The 27,002-nt window shown below is 32.3% G+C and overlaps 1 protein-coding gene, 1 long non-coding RNA gene and 1 pseudogene across 2 annotated transcripts in view; 2 read left to right on the top strand and 1 right to left on the bottom strand.

The window, feature by feature from the left end:
* Positions 1 to 27,002, bottom strand: part of LOC141545570 (uncharacterized) — a 117,681-nt gene that overhangs the window by 56,270 nt on the left and 34,409 nt on the right. Inside the window, exon 2 of the long non-coding RNA XR_012483069.1 lies at positions 6,604 to 6,690. This is a non-coding gene — a long non-coding RNA (uncharacterized LOC141545570). The remainder of the gene's footprint in view (positions 1 to 6,603; positions 6,691 to 27,002) is intronic.
* LOC141545568 (transmembrane protease serine 11F-like) overlaps positions 6,186 to 27,002 on the top strand; it is a 70,747-nt gene continuing 49,930 nt past the window's right edge. The window contains exon 1 of the mRNA XM_074272683.1: positions 6,186 to 6,326. Coding sequence (XP_074128784.1) covers positions 6,316 to 6,326 — 11 coding nt within the window. The 5' untranslated portion in view covers positions 6,186 to 6,315. The remainder of the gene's footprint in view (positions 6,327 to 27,002) is intronic.
* LOC141548112 (U6atac minor spliceosomal RNA) lies at positions 18,715 to 18,832 on the top strand (annotated as a pseudogene).

The raw sequence follows: 27,002 nt of genomic DNA, 5'->3' as shown, positions 1-27,002 counted from the left end.
GGAGAAGACAGAGTAATGTTTAGAAAATCATAGGGGAAATTATTCAGAGGAAGAGGGTGGTAAACAAAGAAATCAAGAAAGAATCCAAAAAGACCTAAGATATTATTATATTTGTCAATTGTTAAATTATTAGTGAGAGTAGAGTTTCAGTTGAGTGATGAGGTTAGAAAACAAAAGGCAAGAAATGAGAGAAGAGGAAATAGGAAAGCATTAACTTTTTTTTTTTTTTTTTTTAAGAGGTTTAAGTGTGGAAGGGAGGAGAGGTGAAGCATAATAGCATGAGGGAGTGGTTGGGTCAAGTGAGGACTTTTTAAACTGAGATACCTGGAGTGTGTGTGTAGACTGAAGGGAAAGAACTAATAGATTATTTCCTTCTTCATTTTTAATTGAGAATCTCATTTTATTTCTTAAATGAGTGGATTTCCTAGAAGATGAAATAGATGATATTGTGCTCAAATACCTAAGTTCCATTCAGGTCTTCTTGGCTAGAGTTGAATGGAAAAAAGAGGAAAAAGCCTTGTGGCACTTTATTTCTATGCCAAATGGTCACATAATAAACCATTGGCAAAGGCAGAATAGACCTGTTTTTTATCTGGTCATATCTTTTGGAAAGGTACTGTAGTATTTTTTTTATCCTATTTTCTATATTTTTCTTTTTGACAAATGACTTTTCCTAGTCACAGAAAAATAGCTTCTACAATCAACACTATAAGGACTGTGTTGGGAGTTATAGCATGTATTCCTAACAGGTTTTTTTTCCTCTAAAAACCTTTACACCCATTCAGCCCAGGCAGGCTGAAATCCATGTCTTGAAGAGGCAATACCCATATTTTTGAAATCACAAAACATTGGAGTCCAGTAGCTGATATACATAATTTTATGCTTCTTCACAATATTTCTCCATTTGAAATTCATCTAAAACTGCTCTTGTCTAAAGCCTGCATCTTTTGGTAGACAGGAGAATCTTTAGAAGAGCCTTCTAACTTTTTTTAAAAGTTATCTTTTTTTATTCAGGTATATCTCTCAGTCATATATTCTATTCATTCCCATCCTCCCCCATAATGAACTTAAAATAAAATGTATTCAGACCACTTTTTTTTTAATTTAGGAGATATTTTAATCTTTCAAACTTCAGGGATAATTGACACTTTCTAGCTAAGCATTGTGAGCAGGTAAACTGTTCCTCTTTCACAGTCATATTTTATTAATTAGGTAATTAGCTCTTGCCTCAGTGAGTTAATTAAGATCTTATTTTCTATTTATAAATAAATGTTTGTAGTCCTTTAATAGAGTATATTCTAGGAGCTCTCTAGACTATTCTTTTTCTTTATCCCCCTTTAAGCAATAACGCAGAGGTTTAGTAATTGTCCATGACAGTGACATAGCCAGTAATTACTAAAGGCAAACCATCTAAATTAGAGTACAGTTTTCTTTCATAACAATGCCTTTTATAGTAATGGCTGTAAAATATTGGTTTATGATCCTGAGAGATGTTGCAAAATCTTTCTTTATGGCAATCTCTAAAAATAAGATTGCTTCAAATCTGTCATCTATGGTTTACTTGTAATGGAAGGATGCATCATATGACCTTTGAAGATCCTAATACAAACTACTTTTCAAAGTGCAAAAGGAATATGTACACATCAGATGAGTCACTAAAGCGTTCACAACTTTATGGTCCTTGTATCAGGGGCTTCCTCATTAGAAAGTTTTATTATGTTTTGTTTTCACTTGGTTTAAGAGATATACTTATTGTTATTACTAGAATTTTATTTGTAATGATGAAGAACTGAAGATAATTTCATGAATATCAATATCCTATCTTAATTGTAAGTGAGAATGGAAAATCTAAAATTGAAATTCCATCTTTATACTATCAGTATTCCAATTTTTAAGTTTCAAAATTGTTAGAAGATGAAGGGACTGCTAAAATTCACATGAACTCTTTAAAAGAAATGTTCTACATAAAGAAACAATATATATGTATGTATGCAATTTACATATGCATAGTAATTTCATTGTTATAGATTCAGTTTCTACCATTGATTATGGCTATCCTTATTATAATAGATGGTTTCACAAGTTGCTGTGGTTACATTTAAAAAAAAAATCTACCTGACAGCCAAACTTTTGGCAATGAATCTCTTTGAACGTAGGGCAGTCATTGACTAAAATAAAATATAGCCCACTATAAGGCTTTGCTGCTTAATAGGACCTACTAAAACTTGTGCTCTGTTGTCATGGTCTTAAAGTCTCACCAAAAGAAATAGTTCTACAATTATTATGTAATCACAACATATTTCTTTTATGAAAATTCTAAACTTCCTCTAATTTGCTAACTTCTGGAAGTAAAATTCTGGAACTTGTACTAAATTGAAGATTATTTTTTTTTTAATTTTTAATTTTATTATTATAGCTTTTAATTTACAAAACATCTGCATCCTTGCAAAACCCCTGTTCCAACTTTTCCCTTCCTTCTTCCCCCCTCCCCTAGATGGCAGGTAGTCCAATATATATTAGATATGTTAAAGTATATGTTAAATACAATATGTGTATATATATTTATACAGTTATCTTGCTATATAGGAAAAATTGAATCTAGAAAGAAGGAAAAAATAACTGAGAAGGAAAACAAAAATGTAAGCAAACAACAGAAAGAGTAGAAATGCTATGTTGTGGTCCACACTCATTTCCCATAGTTCTCTCTCTGGGTGTAGCTGACTCTCTTCTTTACTAAACAATTGGAACCGGTTCGAATCATCTCATTGTTGAAGAGAGCCCCATCCATCAGAATTGATCATCATATAACCTTGTTACTGTGTATAATGATCTCCTGGTTCTGCTTATTTCACTTAGCATCAATTCATGTAAGTCTCTCCAGGCCTTTCTGAAATCATTCTGCTGATTGTTTCTTACAGAACAATAATATTCAACAACATTCATATATACCACAATTTATTGAACCATTCTCCACATGATGGGTATCCATTTGATTTCCAGCTTCTAGCCACTACACAAAGAGTCTGCCATAATCATTTTTGCACATATGGAATCCTTTCCCTTCTTTAAGATTTCTTTGAGATATAAGCCCAGTAGAAACACTGTGGGTGATGATAAATTTTTGAGCATAGTTCCAAATTGCTCTCCAGAATGGTTGGATTCATTCACAACTCCACTAACAATGTATCAGTGTCCCAGTTTTCCCACATCTCCTCCAACATTTGTCATTATCTTTTCCTGTCATCTTAGCCTATCTGAGAGGTGTATAGTGGTATCTCAGAGTTGTCTTAATTTGCCTTTCTCTGATCAATAATGATTTTGGAGCACCTTTTCATATTATAGAAATAGTTTCAATTTCTTCATCTGAAAATTATCTGTTCATGTCCTTTGACCATTTATCAATTGGAGAATGGCTTGATTGAAGATTATTTTGACTGTAAAGTGGTTAATATAGATTATAAAGCATTTAACACAACATTTCATCCTTAGAACCAAGAATCAAGATTCTGTATTCATTCTCATGCAACTTGTTCACAAGGCTTTCAGAAAATTCTGTTAGGTACTTGTTGTTTAGTTTCTATATTTCTAAATGTTTGAAATGTGCATTGCAAAAAATAATAATAGAAATAATCTGCTTATCCTGTTGCTACATTTATAAAGAACATACTATGTGACAGGCAATGTCCTGGGAATTGGGAATACAAATAAAAGAAGGAATAAGTGTCTAACCTCAAGAAGCTTACATTCTAATGGGCTAAGACTATACACCCAGGAAGCAGGAAGGAGAAAAGATCCCTTTGTGGTGCCAACAGCAAGACAGAAAAGAAAAAGTTAAAAATTTTTACAAAGTCAAGAGGAAGCAGAGGTGAAATTTGGCTGAGGATCCTTTCTAAAATATAAGCTCCCTGAGAATGGGGATTGCTTTATTTTTTTCATTTTGTATTCCCAGAACCTAACAAAGGCACATTGAAGATGATTAATAAATGTTCATCAGTTCAAATGATGCTTTGATTATTTCTGAGAAAGATGCTATGTAAATATGACATATCTACAGTTAATTCATTTTTCATGTGTTTCCATTATCTTAAAATTGGCAATTAAAGTTATAACATATCAATTTTGAATCTTTGATTTTTTACTTTAATCTTTTAGAGTTCTCTATGTGGATGGTCAAAGATGATCAAACTCTAGCTACATTTAAAGAGATCATGTGCACATGTGAACACAGTGAAAAATTACTTCCCATCAGCGTGAAAAGGCACATGTATACATACAAAAAATTTTCAAAAGTAGCATTAACTGTAATTTTTTAAAATCTAAAAATAAAGTATTTACCCCCAAATTGGTAGAATGCTTTAACGAATTGCAAGATTTGAATGTGACAAAATATTGTTATTCATCAATTATGATACATATGAAGAATTCAAACACAAGATACATAAAGTCATGTTGAATGAAGCTCTAAGAGAGGACAATAGTCAAGTCTCTATTAAAAATAAGTAAATAGCAAAAGTAGAAAATAGTATAAGTGTCAATCACTTTATAAAAATTTTAATTTTTTTTAAACTAGAATTCGTAAGGATAATTCTGAGCATTTGTTGGGTAGTATCTCCTTTATCAAAATAAAATAGTCAAAATATTAAAAAAGAGGGAAAAAAAATCACTGGTTAGAGTATTGAAAGACTGCAGTCTTGCCCTGCACATACCCCAAACTAGCTATGTAGGGAGCATTTGAGAAAATGACTGGTTCTCTCCTTATCTCTAAATAAGTGATTTGCTTTAGATTTCTGAAACTTTTTTTCCTGGCCAGATGTTTTCACAAAAATAGGCTACTTAAGTAAATGAACTAAAAGCAATAAGGGAACTGTGAAAAATAGATTCATTTCTCCCTTATTCACTAATTGGAATAAATTCAGTATACCCTGCTAAGTCTGCAAAATCTCCAGTAGTACTAAGTAGAAGAGTAAAACAGAAGGGGACTCTAGAGATTATCAGATCATGTTCATTTTGTATACAGATATGGAAACTGAGGACAAAGAGAACCACATAGCTATTTAGAGATGTAAGGTAAAAAACATCGTCTTCCAACAGCTTAAGGAGTCTTTTGTTTTTCTTTTGTGAGGCAGGTTCTCATTCTTTCCCTGGGGCATTTCTTTCTTTCAGTAAAGATAGTCAGAAAATGCAATATAGGAGAATCCCTCTACACATATCCCCCACATATCTGTGCATGAATGCCTCTGAATGTATATATAATCACTTTAGCCTAAAACCAACAAAGGTTTAAAGAAGAATGATTACAATGGAATTAGAACACAAATATAAAGGTGAAGAACAATCTGGAAGCAAAGAAACAAAAGGCAAAAATGTCTTTAAAATGTTCTTCACACAAACATCCACTGGTCTTGAAAATAGGAAATTCAGAGGGACAACTTAAGGATTAAAGGATTCTGAGAAGAATGTAAGAAATTAAAAAAAAAACTTTTTCAGGAAAAAAATCAAGAAAACTGCTCAGAATTTCTGAATTCAGATTTAAGGAAACAACTTGAGAAGCAAAGTAGCTTTTCCAAGGCTTTATTTCTATTTATTTGTTTATTTTTGCAAAGCAGTCCAGGTTAAATGATTTGCCCAGGTTTGCACAGCTAATAAGTATCTGAAGTCAAATTTGAACTCAGGTCCTCCTGACTGACACACTATCCACTGTGCCAGCAAGCTGCCCCTCCATAATGCTTATCAAGTAGAGGCAAGACAAAAAAATTAAATACTTTGACCCAGTTTGAGTGCTTTTGCTACTTCATCAGAATCCTTGAGTTCACTCAAAGTTCTCTTACTTTAAATGCTTGCTGAATACAACTAATAAAAAAGTATTTAAATATTTGTTATGGATGAACTCAAATCTTTAAATTACAAAAGTTCCAATGGACAAAATACAAACACCCCTCAAATAAAAATCTTTAAGTATCTTACTTTTATTTTAAGAGGTCTTGAACAAAATGAGGTTAAAAACTTGAACCCTGAAAAGGAAAAATTACAACCTACCCATAAGCGCTGCTTAGAAATTGCCTTTTCAAGTATGTCATTGTTTACATATTTGTTTGTGGTTGGCCAGCACATTGGAATTCTTCCTCCCTTGCGAAAATGTTCATGTATCTTAGCCTGAATCAAGGCTGCAGTCACTGAAACGAGCCAGACCGGTTTTTGTCTTTATTGCGAGTGACTTCATTGTTCATCTTCATCCAGTCTTCAAAGCCTGGACTGCATCCTGAGATGATACAGTTCCGATGGTGACAGAAGGGGAGCTGCCTGGGTCCTGGGTACATGATGTACGCGTAAGTACTTTGTCATCTTTGTTAAGATGTAGCAGTGATGGTAGAGTTGTAGCATGTAGGTACCAAAGGCAAAGATGGGGCGGGAAGTCTTTTCTTGTTGGAAATTGATACAGGAAACAGGTTTCTCTTTTATGTTACAATATTTAAGAGATTCTTTGGATTGAAGCCTCACTAAATGACTTATATTTCTATTTTTTTTAATAGAAAAAGGGAAGTGATATAATGATACGAGTTCTACTTTATATTTTAGCACCCAGGAAGGAATTTTTTTACTTACTTTTAATCTTGTTTTTAATCTTGGTACTTCGCAGTTAATATGAAGTTTTACACTTTCAATAGAGTCTGTTTATTAATTGATTTTTCCCTAAGAAAAAGAAATATAAAATAAGGAAAAGATGATTCATGTTAGTATGATGAAATAAAAAAAAGGAGAGTCACTATAATTTTTGTAAGTTAAATGATTTAAAAATAAAAATCTTTGAATGTAAGCATTTGATAAATGGTAAAATGATACAATCTAAATATAAGTTTTCATTGCAAAGACGAATTTCCAAATAAGAAAAATACTCGATAAATTTGGCAAGAAAACATTATGATTCATGTTAGTATGATAAAATAAAAAGGGACAGTTACTTTAATTCTTTGTAAGTTAAATGATTTAGAAATAAAAACCTTCTTTGAATGTATTTGATAAATGATAAAAATGTTACAATCTGAATACAAATTTTCATTGTAAAGATAATTTTCAAATAAGAAAAATATTTGATAAATTTGACATGGTACTACATTTCTCCTTGTAGTCACTTTTCACTGATTTCCTTCTTTCCTAAATATCCTAATTTTACTATATTGGCTTGATTTTCTTTATATTTAGAACTGTATATATTTAGATAGGGGCTTCTCATCTCTCCATCAAAATCTAAGTTTCATTTCATTCTTTTTATTCATTTTTTCAGCAGCTAGCAAAGTGTTTGGCAATCGCTAGGTACTTAACACTACTTACTAATTGACTGATTGATTACTATTATTTTACAAACTAAGAAACAAGTTCTAATCTTGGATCCTTACTATCAATGTGAGCTTAAAAAGTTACTTTACCACTATGAACTTCATTTTCTAAAATGAGAAAGGCAGACTTCCAGGTTTCTCTCAGCTCTACATACAACTATCAATATTATATGAGACTGATTTTTCTTTTGACACCAAGTACATAATTTTGGAGGTCTATTAACTCTTTTCTCCTCATTTAATAGTATTTTTTCCCCTAATTCCATGTAAAGATAGTTTTCTACATTCATTTTTGTAAGACTTTGAGTTCCAAATTTTTTTCCTTCCCTCTATTACCCACCCCCCCAGACAAGAAAGCAATCCAATATAGGTTATACATGTACAATCATGTTAAATATTTCCATATTAGTCAGGTACATGAACTCTTAAGGATACCAGGGCTGCATTGTTTGCCATAGGGTTCAGCTTTTGTCAGGAAGAAAAGTAAAATAATTCCAGCTCACTAAATTTCTTAGTTATTTATGTCAGCATGTGTATTCATTTAAATTATTAACTTCTCAAATGGGGCACTTGGAAAGAGGAGAAAAAAACATATTCTTTGACTAAATTTTCTTCCATTTACTTATTTTATAATTAAGATATAGTTAATTGACTCTATATAATAGGATGTTTAATATATGAGAAAATGCATTTCTTACTCTCCAAAAAAGTTCTAGAGCTCATATAATTAGCTTCAAACAAAACAGATAGAAATTAAATAGAAATACAAACAAAGGGAACATTGTGACAACCACCAATTCAGTTCAAAGAATCACACTAACCATCTATGGAGGAACAGGTACAAGGAGATTCCTGTTTATTGATTTCAAAAAAGAGAAACTCTTTTCTAATATACTTTGTGTCTGCTTATGTTATCTTTATCTCTGAAGGTCTTATTTGTAGATAGAGCCTGTAGGTTCAAACAACCTCTCTCTTGAATGTTTGTTAATTTTTAGTGCCAAAATTCTCAAAGCATCTCTGGTCCACTGCTATTGCCCTTATGTAAGTCCTTATCACTCACCTGGATTATAATGTAATAGACTGACTTATAGGTTTTCTTGCTTTGATCTTAGTGTAATTCACCCTTCATATAGATACCAGTGTAATCTCTCATACATAATTGACCAAATTGTTCTTTTGCTCAGAAATATTTCACGGCTGACTTAAAGCAACTAGGCGTGGGGTTGTGGGGAAGAAAATGCTAGATGTGGTCTCAGTCAGATTCTAGTTTAAATTCTGCCTTTGCTATGTAATAGCAGCATAATCATAGACAGTTTTCTCATCTCTAAAATGGAGATGTAACTATATTAACACCTAGCAGGGTTGTCTTTAGAGTCAAATGAGTTAATCTATATAACACTAAACAGAAAACCTTAAAATGCTATGTAAATGTCAGCTAGTATTACTGAGTAGAGTTTGAAGTCTTGTTTGTTATTCAGGGCCTTTAGTAATTTTAACCCTCTCTACCAACCTTATCTCATATTACTTTTCTGTACAAATTTTTCCTTCCTGTAACAATGTACTTACTATCCCCTGCCCTACACTTCTCCCAAAATACAATGTTTTTAATCTGTGTCTTTGGTCATATCATTTCCTTGCCAAGGATAGCAGATTTCCTTTTTTCTTGCTAAAATCCTGTCCAAAATCTATACCAAATACTACCATCTCCAGAAAGCTTTTTCTGACAGCTCAGTCATTAATGTTTTTCCACATAAAACTTCATATATCACTTTGTTTTCTGTCTCTAATGCATTTACCATGGAAATTGTATATATTTGTAGATATCTAGGCAGTAATAATAACTTTAACCTGACTTTAAGGTTTTGAAGGTAAAGGTATTATTATCTGAACATCATATCTCCCCCAGAGTTTATTAGATGCACACAAAATAGATCTGTAGCAATATCTGCCATATTGCATTCACAATTGTATTTTGTTATTATCTGGATCTTCGTAGGTTGGTAAAAGCAAATGAGTTCTATTGAAGAATTAGAAGGGTAGTGATTAGTAGGCTGAACTTGAGTAGATGTTCTTCACAGAAGGAAATCTTTGTTCCAAGGTAAAAAAAAGTGAGATGTCATTCACTTCCATATAATTATGTTGTTTTCAAACTTCAATGTTAATCATTAATCCCTGTTCTATACTCTTTTTCAACACTTAATAGATATAGAAGGTATCTTTCAGAACAATGAGGGCCTGTACTACACTACATAACTTCATCATCACTCTCATTACACAAGTAATAGATTAAATGGCATCCTAATGACTAGAAAGGAACAATTCACTACTTTCCAACTTATTGCTCAGAAAGCCTATTCAAGGTCTTTTAAAATCTATTCATAAATGATCCCAAATAGTGTAAGCACAATAATATCAATTATACATGTCAGATGAAAGAGTCAAGAATTCAACATTCCAAAAATAAAGATAGAATTGATATAATTATTAAGGGATAATAAATGATTGCAAATAGTGTAAGTACAAAAATATCAATTGTACTTGTCAAAGGAAAGAGTCAAGAACTCAATATGCCACAAATAAAGACAAAATTTATATATACATATATATATATATATATATATATATTTTTTTTTTTTTTTTTTTTTTTTTTTTTTTTTTTTTTTTGCTGAGGCAATTGGAGTTAAGTGACTTGCCCAGGGTCACATAGCTAGGAAGTGGTAAGTGTCTGAGACCAGATTTGAACTCAGGTCGTCTGGACTTCAGGGCTGGTGCTCTATCCACTGTGTTACCTAGCTTTCCCTAGAACTTATATAATTATTAAAGGATAAATCACAAAATCATGGACTCATCTAGTCCTATTCCTCATTTTCCACAATGCAAATTATTAGGATATTTCCCTACTTATACAGTTTAGTCAACAGATAAGAAAAGACCTTATTCTGAAAGGATTTAATGAGGTGAATGAATGAATGAAGATCTATTAAACAATTGAACACAAGGACATTATTTATCCAACAGTCATGCTAATTTTTTTTTTTACAAATTAAATTATATTTAGATGATTGAGTATTCTATTTTTCCCTGATTTTAAAAACATTTTCAAATCATTTCCATTTCTTTCTCTTTCTTGTAGAGGTTTGCTTTCATTCTGAACTTCTGTTTCTAGTATTCTTTTAAGATGAATAATCATAATATTTAGTCAAATCTTGTCTTCAATCATATTACCTAAATTCTCCTTGGCAAATCTTGCTTTTAAATATGTGTACATGTAGTTTCCCATTTTCTTTCATAAGGCTTTTTTGTTGATGGCAACAAATCTTTGCTGACTCTTTGAAGCAGAAGTTGGGAAAGAGCACTGAAATCAACAAACAATCCTACTCAAAGAATAATAGGATCTCAGAGCCTTAAGAGATTCCAGAGACTATCTAGTTCAAACTACAGGATGATAGAATAGAGTAATATATAATTTGAAGCTTTCCATTTCTTTGAATATGACTAAGTAGAGGTAGGAGCTTTGGTGGATATGTAATCTATAATTGTAACCAACAAAAATTATTAACAGAGTGAAAACCCTCCACAAATCAAGTAAACACTGATTGTTTTAGCCTGTTTCCTTGGATGTGTAAATATAGAGGATAACAAAGACCCCAGGTAGGGATGATAGGAACAAATGATAGTGGGAGCTATATAAAAACAAAATTTCTAATTTGAGTCAAATTTTTATGTCATTTCAAATATATTTAGTTCGAAGAGCTGGGGATTCCTCAAACATCAGAGTTCAATTTTTAAGTGAAAAAATTTAAGGCATTTATTTTGATTTTTAGTGTTTGGGCTAATCATATAGATTATAATACCTTAGTCTATGAATTTTCAGTATTTGTATTTTGTATTTGTACAAACTGTACAGCATTTGTACAGTGTTTGGTATTTAAAGTATGTGTTTGAACTCTATTTAGATTCTCAACATTTAAAAAATAGTGAATGCCTTTTTCTTTTAAATTTTAGAAACAGATTAACTTTCATTGCATATTTTGAAAGGTCTACTGGTTTGATTTTTAGGCATTCATAGCTCTTTTTCAATTTTTTTAAAGTTCATGTGTTGCTTATTTTTTCTTAATTACATATAATCAAAGATTTTTAGCATTCATGTTTTAAAAGTTTGAGCTCCAAGTCTTTCTCTTCCTCTTTCCATTTTCCCTTCATTGAGAAGGCAAGCAGTTTGATATAGATTATGCATGTTAAGTCATGCAAAATATCTTCACATTATCCATGTTGAAAAAAAGAAAATCCAGACCAAAAAAAAAGAAATCAAGAATGATAAAGTTTAAAAGTGTACTTCAATCTGTTTTTAGCTTCTAATCTTTCTGTGGAGATGGATAATATTTTTCATTATAACTCTTTTGGGTCATTATATAATTGAGAATAGCTAAGTCATTCACTTTTAATCTTCTTACAATATTGCTGTTAAAGGTATACAATATTCTCCTGGTTCTGCTCATTAAATTTTGCATTAGTTCATACAAGTCTTCCCAGATTTTCCTGACAGGCTCCTGCTTGTCATTTCTTATGTTGTGCCATATCATTTTCCAGTCATGTTTAACTCTTTGTGACCCCTTTTGGGGCTTTCTTGGCAAAGATGATGGAGTAGTTTGCCACTTCCTTTTTCAGCTAATTTTATAGATGAGGAAAGCAAGGCAAACAGGACTGAGTGACTTGTTCAAGGTTAAGGAGCTAGTGTCTAAAGTCAGATTTGAATTCAGGAAGATCAGTTTGACTCCAGTTTGACTCTATCCACCGTGCCACCTGGCACAATAGAAATGTTGTAATATATTACAAATTGTTCAGACATTCATCAATTGGTGAGCATCCTCTTAATTTCTAATTCTTGGTTAACAATAAAAGAGCGGCCATAAACATTTTTGTATAAATAAGCTTTTTTTTTTCTTTTTCTTTAATCTCTTTGACCTAGTAATGATATTGCTGGATCAAAGGGTATGCACAGTTTTATAACCCTTTGGGCATAGTTCCAAATTATTTTCTAGATTGGTTGGATCAGTACACAACTCCATCAATCGTGCATCTGTGTCTCTATTTTTCCACCTCCTCTTTAAAATTTATTTTCCTTTTTGGTCACATTAGCCAATCTGAGAGTTGTTTTATATCTCTCTAATCAATAGTAATTTAGGACTTTTTTCATACAAATCTTCAAATAACTTTCATTTCTTCTTTTGAAAATTGTCCATTTATCAACTAAGGAATGATATTTATTCTTATAAATTTGATTCAATTGTGTGTATATTTGAGAAATAAGACCTTTATCAGAGAAATTCACTATAAAGTTTCTTCCCACTTTTTCCCACTTTTCAATTTTTCTTTTAATTTTGGCTCCATTGGCTTTGTTTGTACAAAACCTTTTAAATTTGAATTAATAAAAATTATTCATTTTACATCTCACAATGCTCTCTATCATCTATTGTTTGGTAATAAATTCTATCTACATCCATATTTCTGAGAAGTAAAATATTCTATACTCCTCTAATTTATTTATGATATCTTATTTTAAATCATTTACTCATTTTGACTTTATCTCAGTATATGGTGTGAGCTATTGATTTATATCTAATTTCTACCAAAGCACTTTTCAATCTTCCTAGGATTTTTTTTGGTCATATAATGAGTTTTCATCACAAACCTTGTGTTAAGTTATTAAATAGTAGATCTCTGTGGCCATTTATTACTGTATATCATGTACCTAATATAGTCCACTAATCCTTCAATCTATTTTTTAGCCAATTCCATATTGTTTGATGATTACCTCTACGTAATATAGCTTGAGATCTGATATTGCTACCAGATTGTTTTTTAGTGCACCCTCTCTGCCCTAGATATAGACAACTTTTAAATTTTAACCATATAAACACAAAGAAAATCTAATATCTTACACTATACCATGCACCTGCAGAAAATATAGATGACTATTTGAATCCTTTCTACACCTAATCTTTTATGCCTCAAAAATAAATAGGTTGTGTGGTAATAAAAAAGGCAGTAAATTTAGAATCAGAACACATTGGGATCATGCCCTGCTATGCAGTTGTCATGTAACTTGAGCAACTTCTCTGGGATTCAATTTTCCTTATTTATATACTATTTATATACTCCCTTCCATATAGTGCTATTGTGAGAATCAAATTATAGAATGACTATAAAATATTCTGTAAACCTCCAAGGAATACATAAAAAATTCATACTAATTACCACTATCACCACTTAACTACTCCTTCCACTGCCACTACCACCACTACCACCACTATTACTTCTTCTACTAGTATAACTAGTAGTATCACTATCATCATCAGTACTACTATTATAACTACTATTACTATTACAAGTACTACTACACTTACTACTTATAACTACTACTACTACTACTACTGTTACTACAACTACTGCTATTACTACTATTACTATTACTACTACTACAACTACTTACTACTACTACTGTTGCTGCTGCTGCTACTGCTACCACCACCACCACCAATATCACCACCACTACTCCTATTTCTACTCCATTATTATCAATATTTTTTTTTGAAGGACAGAAATGGTCCTGGGATAAGTAACTATCCTGCTATTATTCTTTTATATTTAATATTCTGTGGATTATTTCATAGGTGGTTTTAAAACTGATTTTTGCAGCTGACTAAACATTAAGAAATAAGTTCATTTTTCCCCTTTTTATATTTTATTTTTTTATTTTGGAAAGCAATTGGAGTTAAGTGATGTGCCCAGGATCAGACAGTTGTGAGTGTTAAGTCTCTGAGGCTGGATTTGAACTCAGGTTTTCCTGACTTCAGGGCCAGTGCTCTCTCCACTGTATCATCTAGCTCTCCCTAATAAGTTCATTTTTTATGAGTTCACTGAAAGAATTTTTGATTCAAATTTGGTAGCCTAGGCGATAAATGGATCAATGAAGGAAAAACATTTATTACATATTTTTGATGTAGAAAATTCCTGGGATCCAAATAGAAAAATGAGCTACTTCTTGAGCAGCTCACATTCTGATAGAGAAGTTTTTAGGAAGTTTCAGCTGAAAGTCAGATCAAAGTCCCCATTGGATGTTAGGTTTAGTGGCAAAGCAGATGGTAATACATATTCATTAATGTATTTTTCATTGATAAAACCAAATCCATTTCTGGTGCTGAACCAATAGACATTACTAAGGATATATGCCTCTTCCTAGTTCCGAATGATTCTTATTTTTCTATATTTTGAAATCTTTTCATTCCATATAACTTGAAGATTCTGAGTATTTGACATAGTAACATCTCTTTTTAAAAGTTGTTCACAAGTTTTTATAGCTCATTGCTATGTCTGGGTGATTGAGGACAACAGTTCAGTCTATAATGATGCTCTAATTTAGTTTATTGATTGAGTTCCCCCCCACCCCCCACCCCAGGCTGGGGTTAAGTGACTTGCCCAGGGTCACACAGCTAGAATGTTAAGTGTCTGAGACCACATTTGAACTCAGGTCCTCCTGAATTCAGGGCTGGTGCTCTATCCACTGCGCCACCTAGCTGCCCCTATTGATTGAGTTTTTAAAGATATTGGTGTTAGAGGGATTTGTTCAATAATCTGTAAAAGATAATGAGCTTCTAATATAAATTTCCTGCTACCAGATCATAGCTTATTAAGTATTTGATTAGGCTAATTTTTGCAGCCTTCAGTGAGTGATGTTTTGTACATTTTCTACTATCTCCTTGTACAATCAGTACTGATCATTAAGTTTCAATTGTTTAAAGTTATTAGCCCTTCTGTCATTTCTGGTAGTAATTACTTATAACTGAATTGTAATCATAAATCCTTCCATGACCGTAAACTAATCTATGTGATCCAGTCATTTGTTACTGCCTTCTTTAGCAACTTTGTCAATAGTGCTGGTTGAGTCAGTCAATCCATAAGGATATTAAGTATCTCCTGTGTGTAGGGCACTATGCTAAACAATGGGAATACAAAGAAAGATGAAAGACACTGCTCTAGAGGAGTTTGGCCTAAGGGGGGAGAAAATATGTTAATACATATGTTCAAATAAGCTATATATTCTGGCATGTGGTTACAGTTTGATATTTCTGCTGGAGTAGGGGAGAAAGGAATCTTTTTGGATAAACTGGATAGAAATTGGATATAATTGGATAAATAGGAAAAATGATAAAGGAAAAGAACTAACATTAAGATGGATCCCCCAAAGACTTCATGGAGAAGGTGTGATTGTAGTTGGAACTTAAAAGAAACTATGAGTTAAGAGAGGAGAAAGGAGAACATTTCAAGTATGGGGGATATCCAAAAATCTGGTTATCATGTGTTCTATGAAAGTCTTCCAATATTAATGAAACACAACTACCAGATCACCTGACATATCAAATGAAAACAATTTTAAAAAAACCTTTAGAAATTCCTAAAATTATTGATGCAGATTTTACATAGCATGTAGATTTTGTCTCATAAACCATTTTAATTATATCATCATTATAAGGCTACTTACACAAGAAGTACTTGTAGAAAAATGCAACCACTCATTTGCTCTATAAGTTATTAAGCAACTACTTTGAACTCATTTCATTTACTCTACATCTACTATAACTAGATTAAAGAATCAGTGTGAAATTAGTGTAAAAGTGTGCGAGATGAACACATATAAGGGATATATGTTTGCTACAATATTATGTACTGTTTTAAGAGTACAAGTATTTTTAGGTCAATCTACTTGTATGTACTTTTCATACAATATCACTATGAATCAGTTTAGATCTTCAGACTTTTAGGGGAGCTATAGAGATTAAAGTTGACTGAATTATTGAATAAATCAGAAGCTGCCTACTCCAGGGTACCATTGTATTAGCTCAGTGCTTCTTGATTACTTTCTGTTAGCTCTGTGTGCAGAAGGCCTTGGGTGCTTTGGAAATGACAAAGCAAAATTGGGGGGGGGGTTGGGTACTGAGCAAGAAGGACTGATACCTCAGAGGACTTTTGGATAAAGGGAATGATTCTTCCCTTGCCTTTCTTCTTCTTTTGACTGACATGTGACATGAAATGCATCTAGGAAAGGATGATGTGAGAAGGATGCCTTTCTTCCCCATTCCCCTGAAATATCAAACTGTGACTACATGTCAGCTAAAGTACAAGCCCTGAACTTGGGTTTAGAACTGTGTCTGCCGTTTTGGTTCTCTTTTGAAGAAAGAATCCAATCAATCAATCAATATTTATTAGGTACCTACCACCAGCCAGGCATTTGTTAAGCACTGTGGATATAAAAACAGGCAAAGGCTCTTTGCATACTAGAATCCATTAGATTGTAAACTGCTTTCAAGGAGCCTACAAATTAATGGAAGGAGTTTATCATTCAGAGCATAGAGGCACTTCAGTGAAAAAAAGAAAGCTCAGGCTCTCTGGGCTTCAGCACTAATTTCAATTAATACACAGTATTTGTCACGTTAATATATCTTCTTCCCTGCAACTTTACCAAGAATTATTTTTTCCCCTAGGTTAAAGCATTCTATAAATTCTCCAGTATTATCCCTCTATAATCACTTGCTCAGTCGACTATCCCTTCCTGTTAGAATATCTCCTCCTTTCTCTTCATCTAAAGCTCCTAACTCTTTCTAACTATTTTAAAATTTAGCAAGATAAAGGAAATATGTTACTATCTTTTGTGAGATCCCGCTATTCATACTGTTGACTCTTTTTCTGATACCATCATTTCAGGAAGGATGTCAGCAATGTCTCTTCACTCAAAGCTGGATTCTCTTTAAGGACATTTTTTGCTTATCTTTGAAATATACTTTTCTTCTTATTTCTTATGCTTTATTTTCCCCTACATTTTTCCTCACTCCCTTTTTATCTTACCTATTTTTATTATCTTTCCTCAATAGAATGCAAGATTCTTCAGGGGAGGGACTATTCTGTTTACTTGTATTTGTATTTCTAGTGCTTAGCACAGTTCCTGGTATATAGTAACTATCTAATAAATGATATACATATGAATGTCTCTATATGTGTATTCTCTCTATACTATACTATATTTTACTGTACTATACTCCCTATAATATATATTCTCTTTCTTCCAACTCCTCTTTCTCTCTTTATATGTATTCTTTATTCAAGTATTTTTCCTTTGTTTTTGCTTTCTTAGTTATTATCCTTGTCTTTGTCTTCTTTCATGTTCTTTATTCTCTTTTTCTTGCCTCTACTGACATATTTTTCTCTAGCTCTTCTATTTTCTATATTTTCTTCTTCATAATATTTTGTCTTCATACTTTTCTTGTTGCTTTCTTATTATTTGATTTATTTTTCTTATTTTTCCCCTGATCCTCTTTCATTATTTTTTCTTCTTTTCCTCTTTTTCTCCCTCCTCTTTTTTAGAGGAGAAACTTGAAACATGGGGCCAAAGATGTACTAGCAAATGTTTAAAAACTCATTTTCTGGGAAAAAGTAAGTTAGACAAATATTTAAATTTAATCTGCATTATTAATATTTCTCCACTACTTTCTTAAGTCTAGATGAACAAAAATGATAAATCCAGCCTTGATTTATAATCTTTGCTGATTTTTAAGATGTAAATTTTGATGCAGACAATTTAATAACATGAATGGGCCCTTTTGTTTGAACTGGCTCCAGCACATTCATGCTTATGTTGCTCTGGAATTTAAAGGCTTAAGAATCACATCATTTGACATTTTCAGTAATATCATTACAGCCATAGTTTCAAATAAAATTAATTTACTAAATAACTAGAGGTTTAATTTCTTTATATTGCTCATTTTAAGGCTCTTCTTGGATAAATAATAACTTTGTTTCCAAGTCTTTTCTTATGGCCTTCATTCTTTGTCTTAGAAGGGTCATCAAGTCACTAATTAATCAAGATCAGCAAGAATCTTTATTTTTTTCTTTAAGTCAATTCACTTATGGTTAATTCTTGAGATGGCTTTAAGAATCATGAATATCAAAATTATCTTAACAAAATGTGAGGAAGTTGAGAATACCATTCTCTAGGTATAATTATTACACATTTTATTAGTATTATAATTAGGTTTATTATAGCTGAAAGTTATAAAACCTTATAGCTCAAAACTTGAATGATAACTGGAGAGAAACTATTCATTTTATTCTGCCTCTTTTTTTGAGCTTATAAACCCAATACATTGGACTAGTCTTCACTTACAAAAATTCTTTGTTTACTAATCATTAATAGGGCATACATTTAATTTGTATTCTTTTTTCTTTCTATTAGCAGTGAGTTTTTATTTTCTATTATTATTTTCTCAGTTCTCTCATGATTTTTTTTTTGTCAAGAGACTAACTAGGTATACAACTTCAATCTAGAGTGTTGTATGAAAAAAAAAGAATGCTAGTATTTTTCTTGATAAGAATGGAAGTCCTAGTGATTTTTACAACAGATATGTGGTTGCTGCCTATTCTTTGGCACTTAATTATTATTATTAGCTATAAATTCCTTGAGAGAAGGAATACATTTTTTTTTTTTTTTTTGCATGCTCAGGACCTAGCACAATGACTGAAATGTAGTAGGTGCTTAATAAGTATTTGTTGATTGATTAGTTGGTTAAACTGAGCAAAAGAAAGATCTATTTATGTCTGTACATAGAATATGCAATCCTGGGATCTTGGTCATTATTAATATTGAATTCTAAGTGACTTAATCGGACACTCAGATAAACTATGAACTTCACATTGTGCTTACATAAGATTTGCTTATCTCTATAATAGAATATCACTCGTCATCTAGCTTAACTATTGGGTTTAAGATGACTATACTCATTGTATTTATTCAACACTTTATTCAACACTTACAATCTAATTGCCACCTTGGGTGGCATCTATTATCTATATAGCAGAAGAAATAAATTGTGTTAAAAATGAAGATCCAATTTTTTCCTATTTCATTCTTTTGTACACACTCTCTTTTTGCTTAGAACATGCTTCTTTCCACATATATGATCCTAACTCATATTTGAAGTCCAATTCAAATATTGCTTACTATAGGAAATTTTTCCATGATACAACTCCCCACCTTGTATAGCAGTGACTTTTATTCTCACACTTTATGAAGCATTTTGCAAGTCTGTAATGCACTTGTTATATCAGAAAGTATTTAATTTAGTTTATTGTTACTTCAATTCATATATTTCCATATACTATTTCTGTATACTTTTGGGCAAATTACTTAATCTCTAAGATTCTTAGTTTGTTATTTTAAAAAAATAAATAAATTAGATTAGAAGCTTTAGTATAAGATCCTCTCTAATTCCAAACCTATGTTTCCATGATCCTATGAAATATTAGGAAGAAAAACTCAAATTGAGAAGCTGTTCAATCTTCAATATTTGCCTGCTGAGCTACTTACTTCCCATGCTATGTTAAGTGACCGTTTAGAAATGTAGCATATTAAGATTCTGGGACATGCTAATTTTGTTTATTTAACATGCAAATCAAATTAGTTTTAAATGAGAACTTTGTTGATCATTTTTATCTGGAGCACTTGAAATGCCTTAATCACAGCTCCTCCCTCTGAACTAGATTGTGCAATATCTGGCTTCAAATAGTCACCTTAGCCAATCACTGAGTCAGCTGAGAGAAGAGAGCATCAGCATTTAACCTGGAGATTCCATCCTTCAATAAGAGCAGTTTGTGACAGCAGCATGTTAGTAAGTGCTGACTCAGTGTCAGCTAGTGCAATGCACACCCAGTGACTGACTCGGTTGGGAATTTTGCCAAAGTCTTTCTCCTTCTGGCATTGGTTTCTAAAACTGGAGCCAGTGGTGTGTTTTTATGTATACATATATTGTAGTTTATCAACAGGATATCAATAATTCTACAAATGTTCTTGTGGTATAGGAGACAGAACCAGCCCTCAGAGGCAGGAAAACAAGGATTCAAGTACATACAACCTCAGATACATTTGGGTTATGTGAGACTGGGCAAGACACTTGACTTATCCACGTTCTAGGCAGTACTCACAAACTAGATAGTCTAGAAAACCTGTTTATTTGTTTTGAAAGAAGGCTTAGTAAATAAGCAATCATAGGAAACTGGAGAAAAGAATTTTAGTTGAGTGATGATGTAGAAATCTTGATTGCAATATTTAAAAAATGAGTGAGTTAGGAGAAAATATAGATAATAGAAATAAGCAATTTTTTATTTTTATATTTTAGTATTAATGTATTAGTCCATAGATTATTGGATACACATCTATTTAAAGTTCAACTCTAAAGCCTTGTCTACCACAATTTCAAAATGAATAACTCATGTTGGGCATATAGGTATAATAGAAGGGGCATTGGAATTGGAACACTCTCAAATCTCTTCAAATCATCCCATCTGGGCTAAATATTTAGTATTTGTTTTGTCCATATTTGGGTTTTTCTTAGCAAAGATACTGGAGTAGTTTACCAGTTCCTTCTCTAGCTTATTTTACAGATGAGGGAACTGAGACAAATAGGGTTAAATGGGGTGACAGGTAATAAGTGTCTGAGGCCAGATTTAAATTCAGGAAGACAGGTCTTTCTGACTTAAGGACAGCGCTTTATCCACTACCTACCTACCTACCTTCCCCAACTACTTGGCAAATATATGGTTAGTATTACACAAATAGAACCATCAAACTCAAGTGAGAACAGAATGGTAATGAAATAATTATTTACAAGCAATGTCTATGAAGACTTATCTAATGATCATTCCCATTCCTGTATCCCTCTAAATGTTAAGAAGGATGTTAGATCCTTGAAAATAAGGACTACTTTTCTTTTTTTTTTCCCATTTCCTAGTGCTTAGCACATAGTACATGTTTAATTAATACATGCTTATTAGTTTGGACTGGATCAATTCACAATGAGAGGCAGTTCAGCATGGTAGATGGAGAACTAGCTTCAAAATCAGGATGAACTGGGTTCAAGTAAGACCTCTCGAGAAAGTAGTTTTTTAAGGATGAGATGACATTTTCTGTTTTGTTTTCTCTTCCAATTTATGAACAAAATTCTATTATCATTTTATTCTACTTCCTTTCTTTTTGAATTGAACTTAAAATGAGGTTTTGCAAAAAAAAATGTTTATGGATAATGTGATCAATAAATAGCAGTTGGACTCCACAAGCAAATCCTTATTAAGTACCTGCCTTGTGCAAATCATTCTCTAACACTAGATATTGGTCAGAGATAAAGCTCCAATCTACATTGACAAAAGGAATTTCCATTATTGATAAAATCATAGGTACAGTCTATTCCCCATCCCTTTCCTCACCACACAATGGTAGTAGAAATAATTCTTATGCTTTTGAACAACCTTGAACAGAATAGCCTTTACTGAAGAAATCTTCTGAGCTAGACTACAGATAAATTAATGAATAAAAGCTATTTTATTAGTACTTAATATGTTCCAAGTATTGGGGATACAAATAAAAAAATGAGAACAGTTCTATTCTCAAGGAGCTCACACAAATTGAAGGAGACAAAATATTTTTTAAAAATCAGCTATAGAATGGATGAAAAGGCACAGAAATCCTAAAGCTGAAGTAGCAGGCCATTGATAGACTCTAGGGATCTTTAAATTAAGTTAGTAAGTCAACTGATATTGCTTGTGGTGTGAAGGATATAGAAACAGGGCAGATGATAAAGTCAGGAGTACCATGGGGCATGTAATAAATAAAGATTGGTGGTTTCCATCTCACCAGAAGGAACAGAATTCTATCTCATCCAAATCAGGGTGAGCCAAAAAATTGGCCTGATGGATTCAGGGTAGTTCTTGCCAGGGAAGGAAGGAAAGAGAAAAGATAAGAAGGAAGTTGTCTTTGGTATTGGTTGATTATCCCAGATAAACTGTAGGTTACCTCAGCACCAAGAACAGAATTGGGGAAGTAAAAGGCCAAACTACTCTCTAGTTAGTAGGCTTTGTGCATTGGCAGTATAGAGACATTTGTGATGCTCATGACTTCTTTCAAGCAGTGAGTAAGGTCTGACCTATACTTAAGGGGCTTCAAATGTGAGAATCATAATTAGAAACATTCTCTCTCCATATTTCTGTGGAAGTACAAAGTGATTGGTACAATGTTATTCATGTTGCCTTTTGTTTTAGTTAACAATACATAATGTACAATCAAATTAGGATTAATATAGACCGGAGCCTTAGAAAATGAGTTTCCATTGTATTCAAGGGCATGGATGCCTTGGAGAAAGTAGTTTTATAAAGATAGATGATGTTTTTCTGTTTTGTTTTCCAATTTATGAACAAAATTCTATTATCATTTTTTAAAAATTGAACTTAAAATGTCATTTGCAAAAAAATATACTCATGGATAATAAGTGCTCAATAAATAGCAGTTGGACTCCACAAATGCAAATCCTTATTAAGCACCTGCTATGTGCAAAGCACTTGGGCACCAAAGACAACAAAGACCAAAAAAAAAAAAAAAAGAAAAATTGTCATAAAATTTGAGATTTAGAAGGAATCTCAGCAGCTATCAAGACTAAACCACAGCCAAACCTAAAAGGAAGCCCTACTATAAGACCCAATGTATGATCTGTGCCCTCAACGAATTAACATTCTAGTGGATGAGTGAAAGAATCTTGGTGTTCTAGTTCTTTCATCTTCTATACTGGCTTCATTTCTTTTCAATGCTAACTCAACAAACATTTATTAACTATTTACTTTGTGCCATGTACTGTATTAAGTGCTGGAATATAAATTCAAAAATGAGTCAGGTTCCACCTTCTAAAAGCATTCATTACTTAGACATATTTGCACATTTTTTTGTTGATTTTCTTATAAAATTATATTAGTACTTTTCGTTGAAGTCATTCTTTTGGGGTTATACTCTATCTTTAAAAATTTAATTACCTTCCTATTTCAGAGATGATTATGTATTAGCATTTTCTAGCATTATTCGTTGAAGTCATTCTTTTGGGATTATATTCTATCTTTAAAAAATTCTTAATTACTTTCCTTATTTCAGAGATGATTGTGTGTTAGCAATTTTCTTTCTAGCATTATTTGATTTCTTTCTCACATTATTTGATTTCCACAAATGACAATATATATCCCAAGTAGTTGTAAACAGGCATTATATTTTAAAGGTAACATACTAGTGGGAAACATTCCATTCTTGAAGTAAAGAGAGCAATGTTCAAATCCTAACACTTGTAGTTGTCCACCCATGACACTTAGACATTTTCCACCTCAGTATTCTCATCTTTAAAATAGGAATAAGTACTCTTACACAATTTGCCTCTCAGGATTATTTTGATAAAAAGCACTTCATAAGTTAAAAAAGCATGATGCTATTATTGTTATTATGTGTTCTACATTTCAAAGGATCATTGCTAACATTAAAATAGAGATTAATAAAAAATACCCAGCAGAACAACTTGAAAGATAATAAAAGATGTGTGAGTAAAATATGGTCCTCTTGTGAATTATCTTTTTCCATAACATTTTCTAGACTCAGGAATCAAATCATACAGGATTAGAGCAGGATCTCACAGGTCATCTGGTCTAAACTTCTTTTTACAGATATGGAAACTGAGGGCCAAGGAGGTTAATTCCCATAGACAGTAAGACTAGTTGATTTAACCCTGTCACTCTTAAAATCCACTATTTAGGGGATAGAATAGATATATGAGTTGTCCATGAAGAGTCATAGATCTCTCTTGTGCTGACATGGAACAGCCTAGACTAATCTGGCTCCTTTGTTGATCTCCTGGCCCTGTGGGTGTGGTAGGCTAACCAGATGACTACAGTTGTTAGAATTAAATGCCATTGAAGCAGAACTGCTGGTAAAGTAGCTCTACTTAAAAACAGAGGTCAATGTGGCAATATCTACCACATGATGGCAGGCCCTATAAGAATCAGTTAGTAGAATATTATTTTATTATTAGTTATTGGATTTACATATGCCTGACCAGCACAGTGCCTGATACATGACACATAGATAGAATGATTGGAGAGATCTTTAAAAAATTTTTTCGAAGTACTTTATTATTTCATTTGAGTCCCACAAAAATCTTGAGTTAGAGAAGACAAGTGCTATTAGTTTCACTTTATAGATAAGAAGACTTAAATTTAAGTAGTCCCACATGGTCTCATAATTCTTAAAACGACAGCAAAAGCACTAATTAAGCAAGGCAAGCCAAAAATATACTTCTAGGTTAGTCTTAAATAACTATTATATAGTCAATACATATTACAGACTTTGTTGCTTAAATCATTACTTGTTACTTCCAAATACTAGCTAGAATTTAAAAATAAGATTTATATCTTTTCTTTATGACACAGATATTGACAGCTGAGCTTTTTTGCTTTCAGTTCAACTTAGACAAGAGATATAAATGGAAACTGAATTATAGACAGACTTGCTTCCAAGAACCATTAGAAATAATAGATAGTGAAGGCTCTTCCTATAGCTTGCTATAGGGCCCCAGGCACACCTCCAGTATGGTCCAGGAAGATAGATCCTGAGGAGTTTTTTTTTTTTTAATAAATTTATTTAGTTTTCTTTCATATTGCTTTATGAATCATATTGAGAGATAAAAATCCGAACAAAAGGGAAAAACCATGGAAAAGATGAAAAAAAAATCAAAAAAAAAAGAAGTGACTGTAACATATGTTTATTTATATTCAACCTCCATAGGTTTTTTTTTTCGTTTGTTTTTTTTTTTTGTTTTTTGTTTTTTCTGGATGCAGATGACATTTCCTGTCCAAAGTCTATCGGGATTGCTTTGGATCCCTGAATACTGAGAAGAACCAAACCTTTCATAGTCTATCATCTCACATTCTTGCTGTTATTGTGTACAATGTATTCCAGGTTCTGCTTATTTCTTTCAGCATCAGCTCATGTAAATCTTTCCAGAATTTTCTAAAATCAGGTTGTTCATCATTTTTTTATAGAACAATAATATTCCATTACCTTCATATAGCACAGCTTATTCAGCCATTCCCCAACTGATGGACATCTATTCATTTTCCAATTCTTTGCTTCCACAGAAAGAGCTGCTACAAACATTTATGCACATGTGGCTTTTTCCCTCCTTTATGATTTCCTTGGGACACAGATCCAGTAAAGGCACTTCTGAGTCAAAGAGTATGTATAGTTTCAGATTGCTCTCCAGAAAGGTTGGATCATTTTACAATTCCATCAATGCATTAGTGTCCCAGTTTTCCTACATCCTCTCCAATATTTATCATTATTTTTTCCTGTCATCTTAGCCAATCTGAGAGGTGTGAGGTGCCTCAGAGTTGTTTTAATTTGTGTTTCAATAACCAATAGTGATTTAGAGCATTTTTTAATATGACTACAGATGGCTTAATTTCATTATCTGAAAATTATCTGTTCATATCCTTTGACCATTTATCAGTTGGGAAATGACTAGTTTTCTTATACATTTGACACAGTTCCTTATATATTTTAGAAATAAAACTTTTATCAGAACCACTGGCTATAAGATTTTCCCCCCAACTTTGTACTTCCCTTTTAATCTTGTTTTCATTGATTTTGTTTGTGCAAAACCTTTTTAATCTAATGTGAAGTTGTCCATTTTGCATTTCATAATGTTTTCTAGGTTCTTCTTTGGTCATAAATTCCTCCCTTCTCCAAAGATCTGATAGTTAAATTATCCCTTGCTCTCCTAATTTGTTTGTGTATGACCAAATCATGTATCCATTTTGACCTTATTTTGGTATGGAGTGAAAGGTTTTTTTTTAAGTATTTAGTACATACCAAAAACAAAGCTAAACACTGGGAATACAAGCACAGGCAAAATAATATAGTCCTTTTATTCTAGAAGTTTATCCCCTAACGAGGGGAAGACAATATATAGAAGTCAAGTGTAAAAGAAGTAGGTAGAAAGATGAGAACCTCTGTAAGATCAAGGCTGCTAGTGAGGAGTGAAAAAATCAGAAATTGAAAAGAAGAACCTGGGGTGAAATCAATATGGACAACCCAGACACCTCATTAAATGATGGTCTGAACCAGGAAGGAGAAGGCTTCTGGGATGGAGGCAAACTGAGTTGTTTCTGGTTACTAGGATTATACAGTTTACTAGCATTGAGAACAAACCATACTTGAAGTGTTGCCATCTTTTAAAACTATAAGATTCTATTGGCCCCACCTTTGGAGGTGAGAGTGACTGTTTTTCCTTCTTTGAGCCTTGCTCAAGACAGTCTTGTCTCTTCAGTGTCTCTTAAAGACCGGAGTCCTATTACTAAAATTGTATGCACTGAGTTCACTGGTTCTTTGGAGATAGTATGTTGTTAGTGGATCCACTACAAATGTAGTTTGATGAGTTTCCTGAAGCAGGTAGATTGGAAACTATACTTTTATTTGTGGACTACTAGTAATCAGATGGTGAAAACAGTAAAATATGGCAGCTTTATTTTTTTTTAAATTCTATTCATTCATTTATTTATCAATTTATTGATTTTTTTTGTTTATTTAAACTGATTCAATACAGATCTAGATTGGGTACTGAAATTTTTTTGAACTATACTAAAAACTGTTTATGGATTATTATAGAAATTAGAATAATTTAAGTAAGCTAAATTATTTATTTACTGGTCAAGCTTCAAGAGAAAAAGAGAAACTAAGAAGGAGGAGACAGATAAAGAGAT

This window comes from Sminthopsis crassicaudata, chromosome 6 (genome assembly GCF_048593235.1).
Source record: "Sminthopsis crassicaudata isolate SCR6 chromosome 6, ASM4859323v1, whole genome shotgun sequence".
Lineage (NCBI taxonomy): Eukaryota > Metazoa > Chordata > Mammalia > Dasyuromorphia > Dasyuridae > Sminthopsis > Sminthopsis crassicaudata.
The sequence above is the reverse complement of the archived record's forward strand: the minus strand, read 5'-3'. Positions and strand labels throughout refer to the sequence as shown.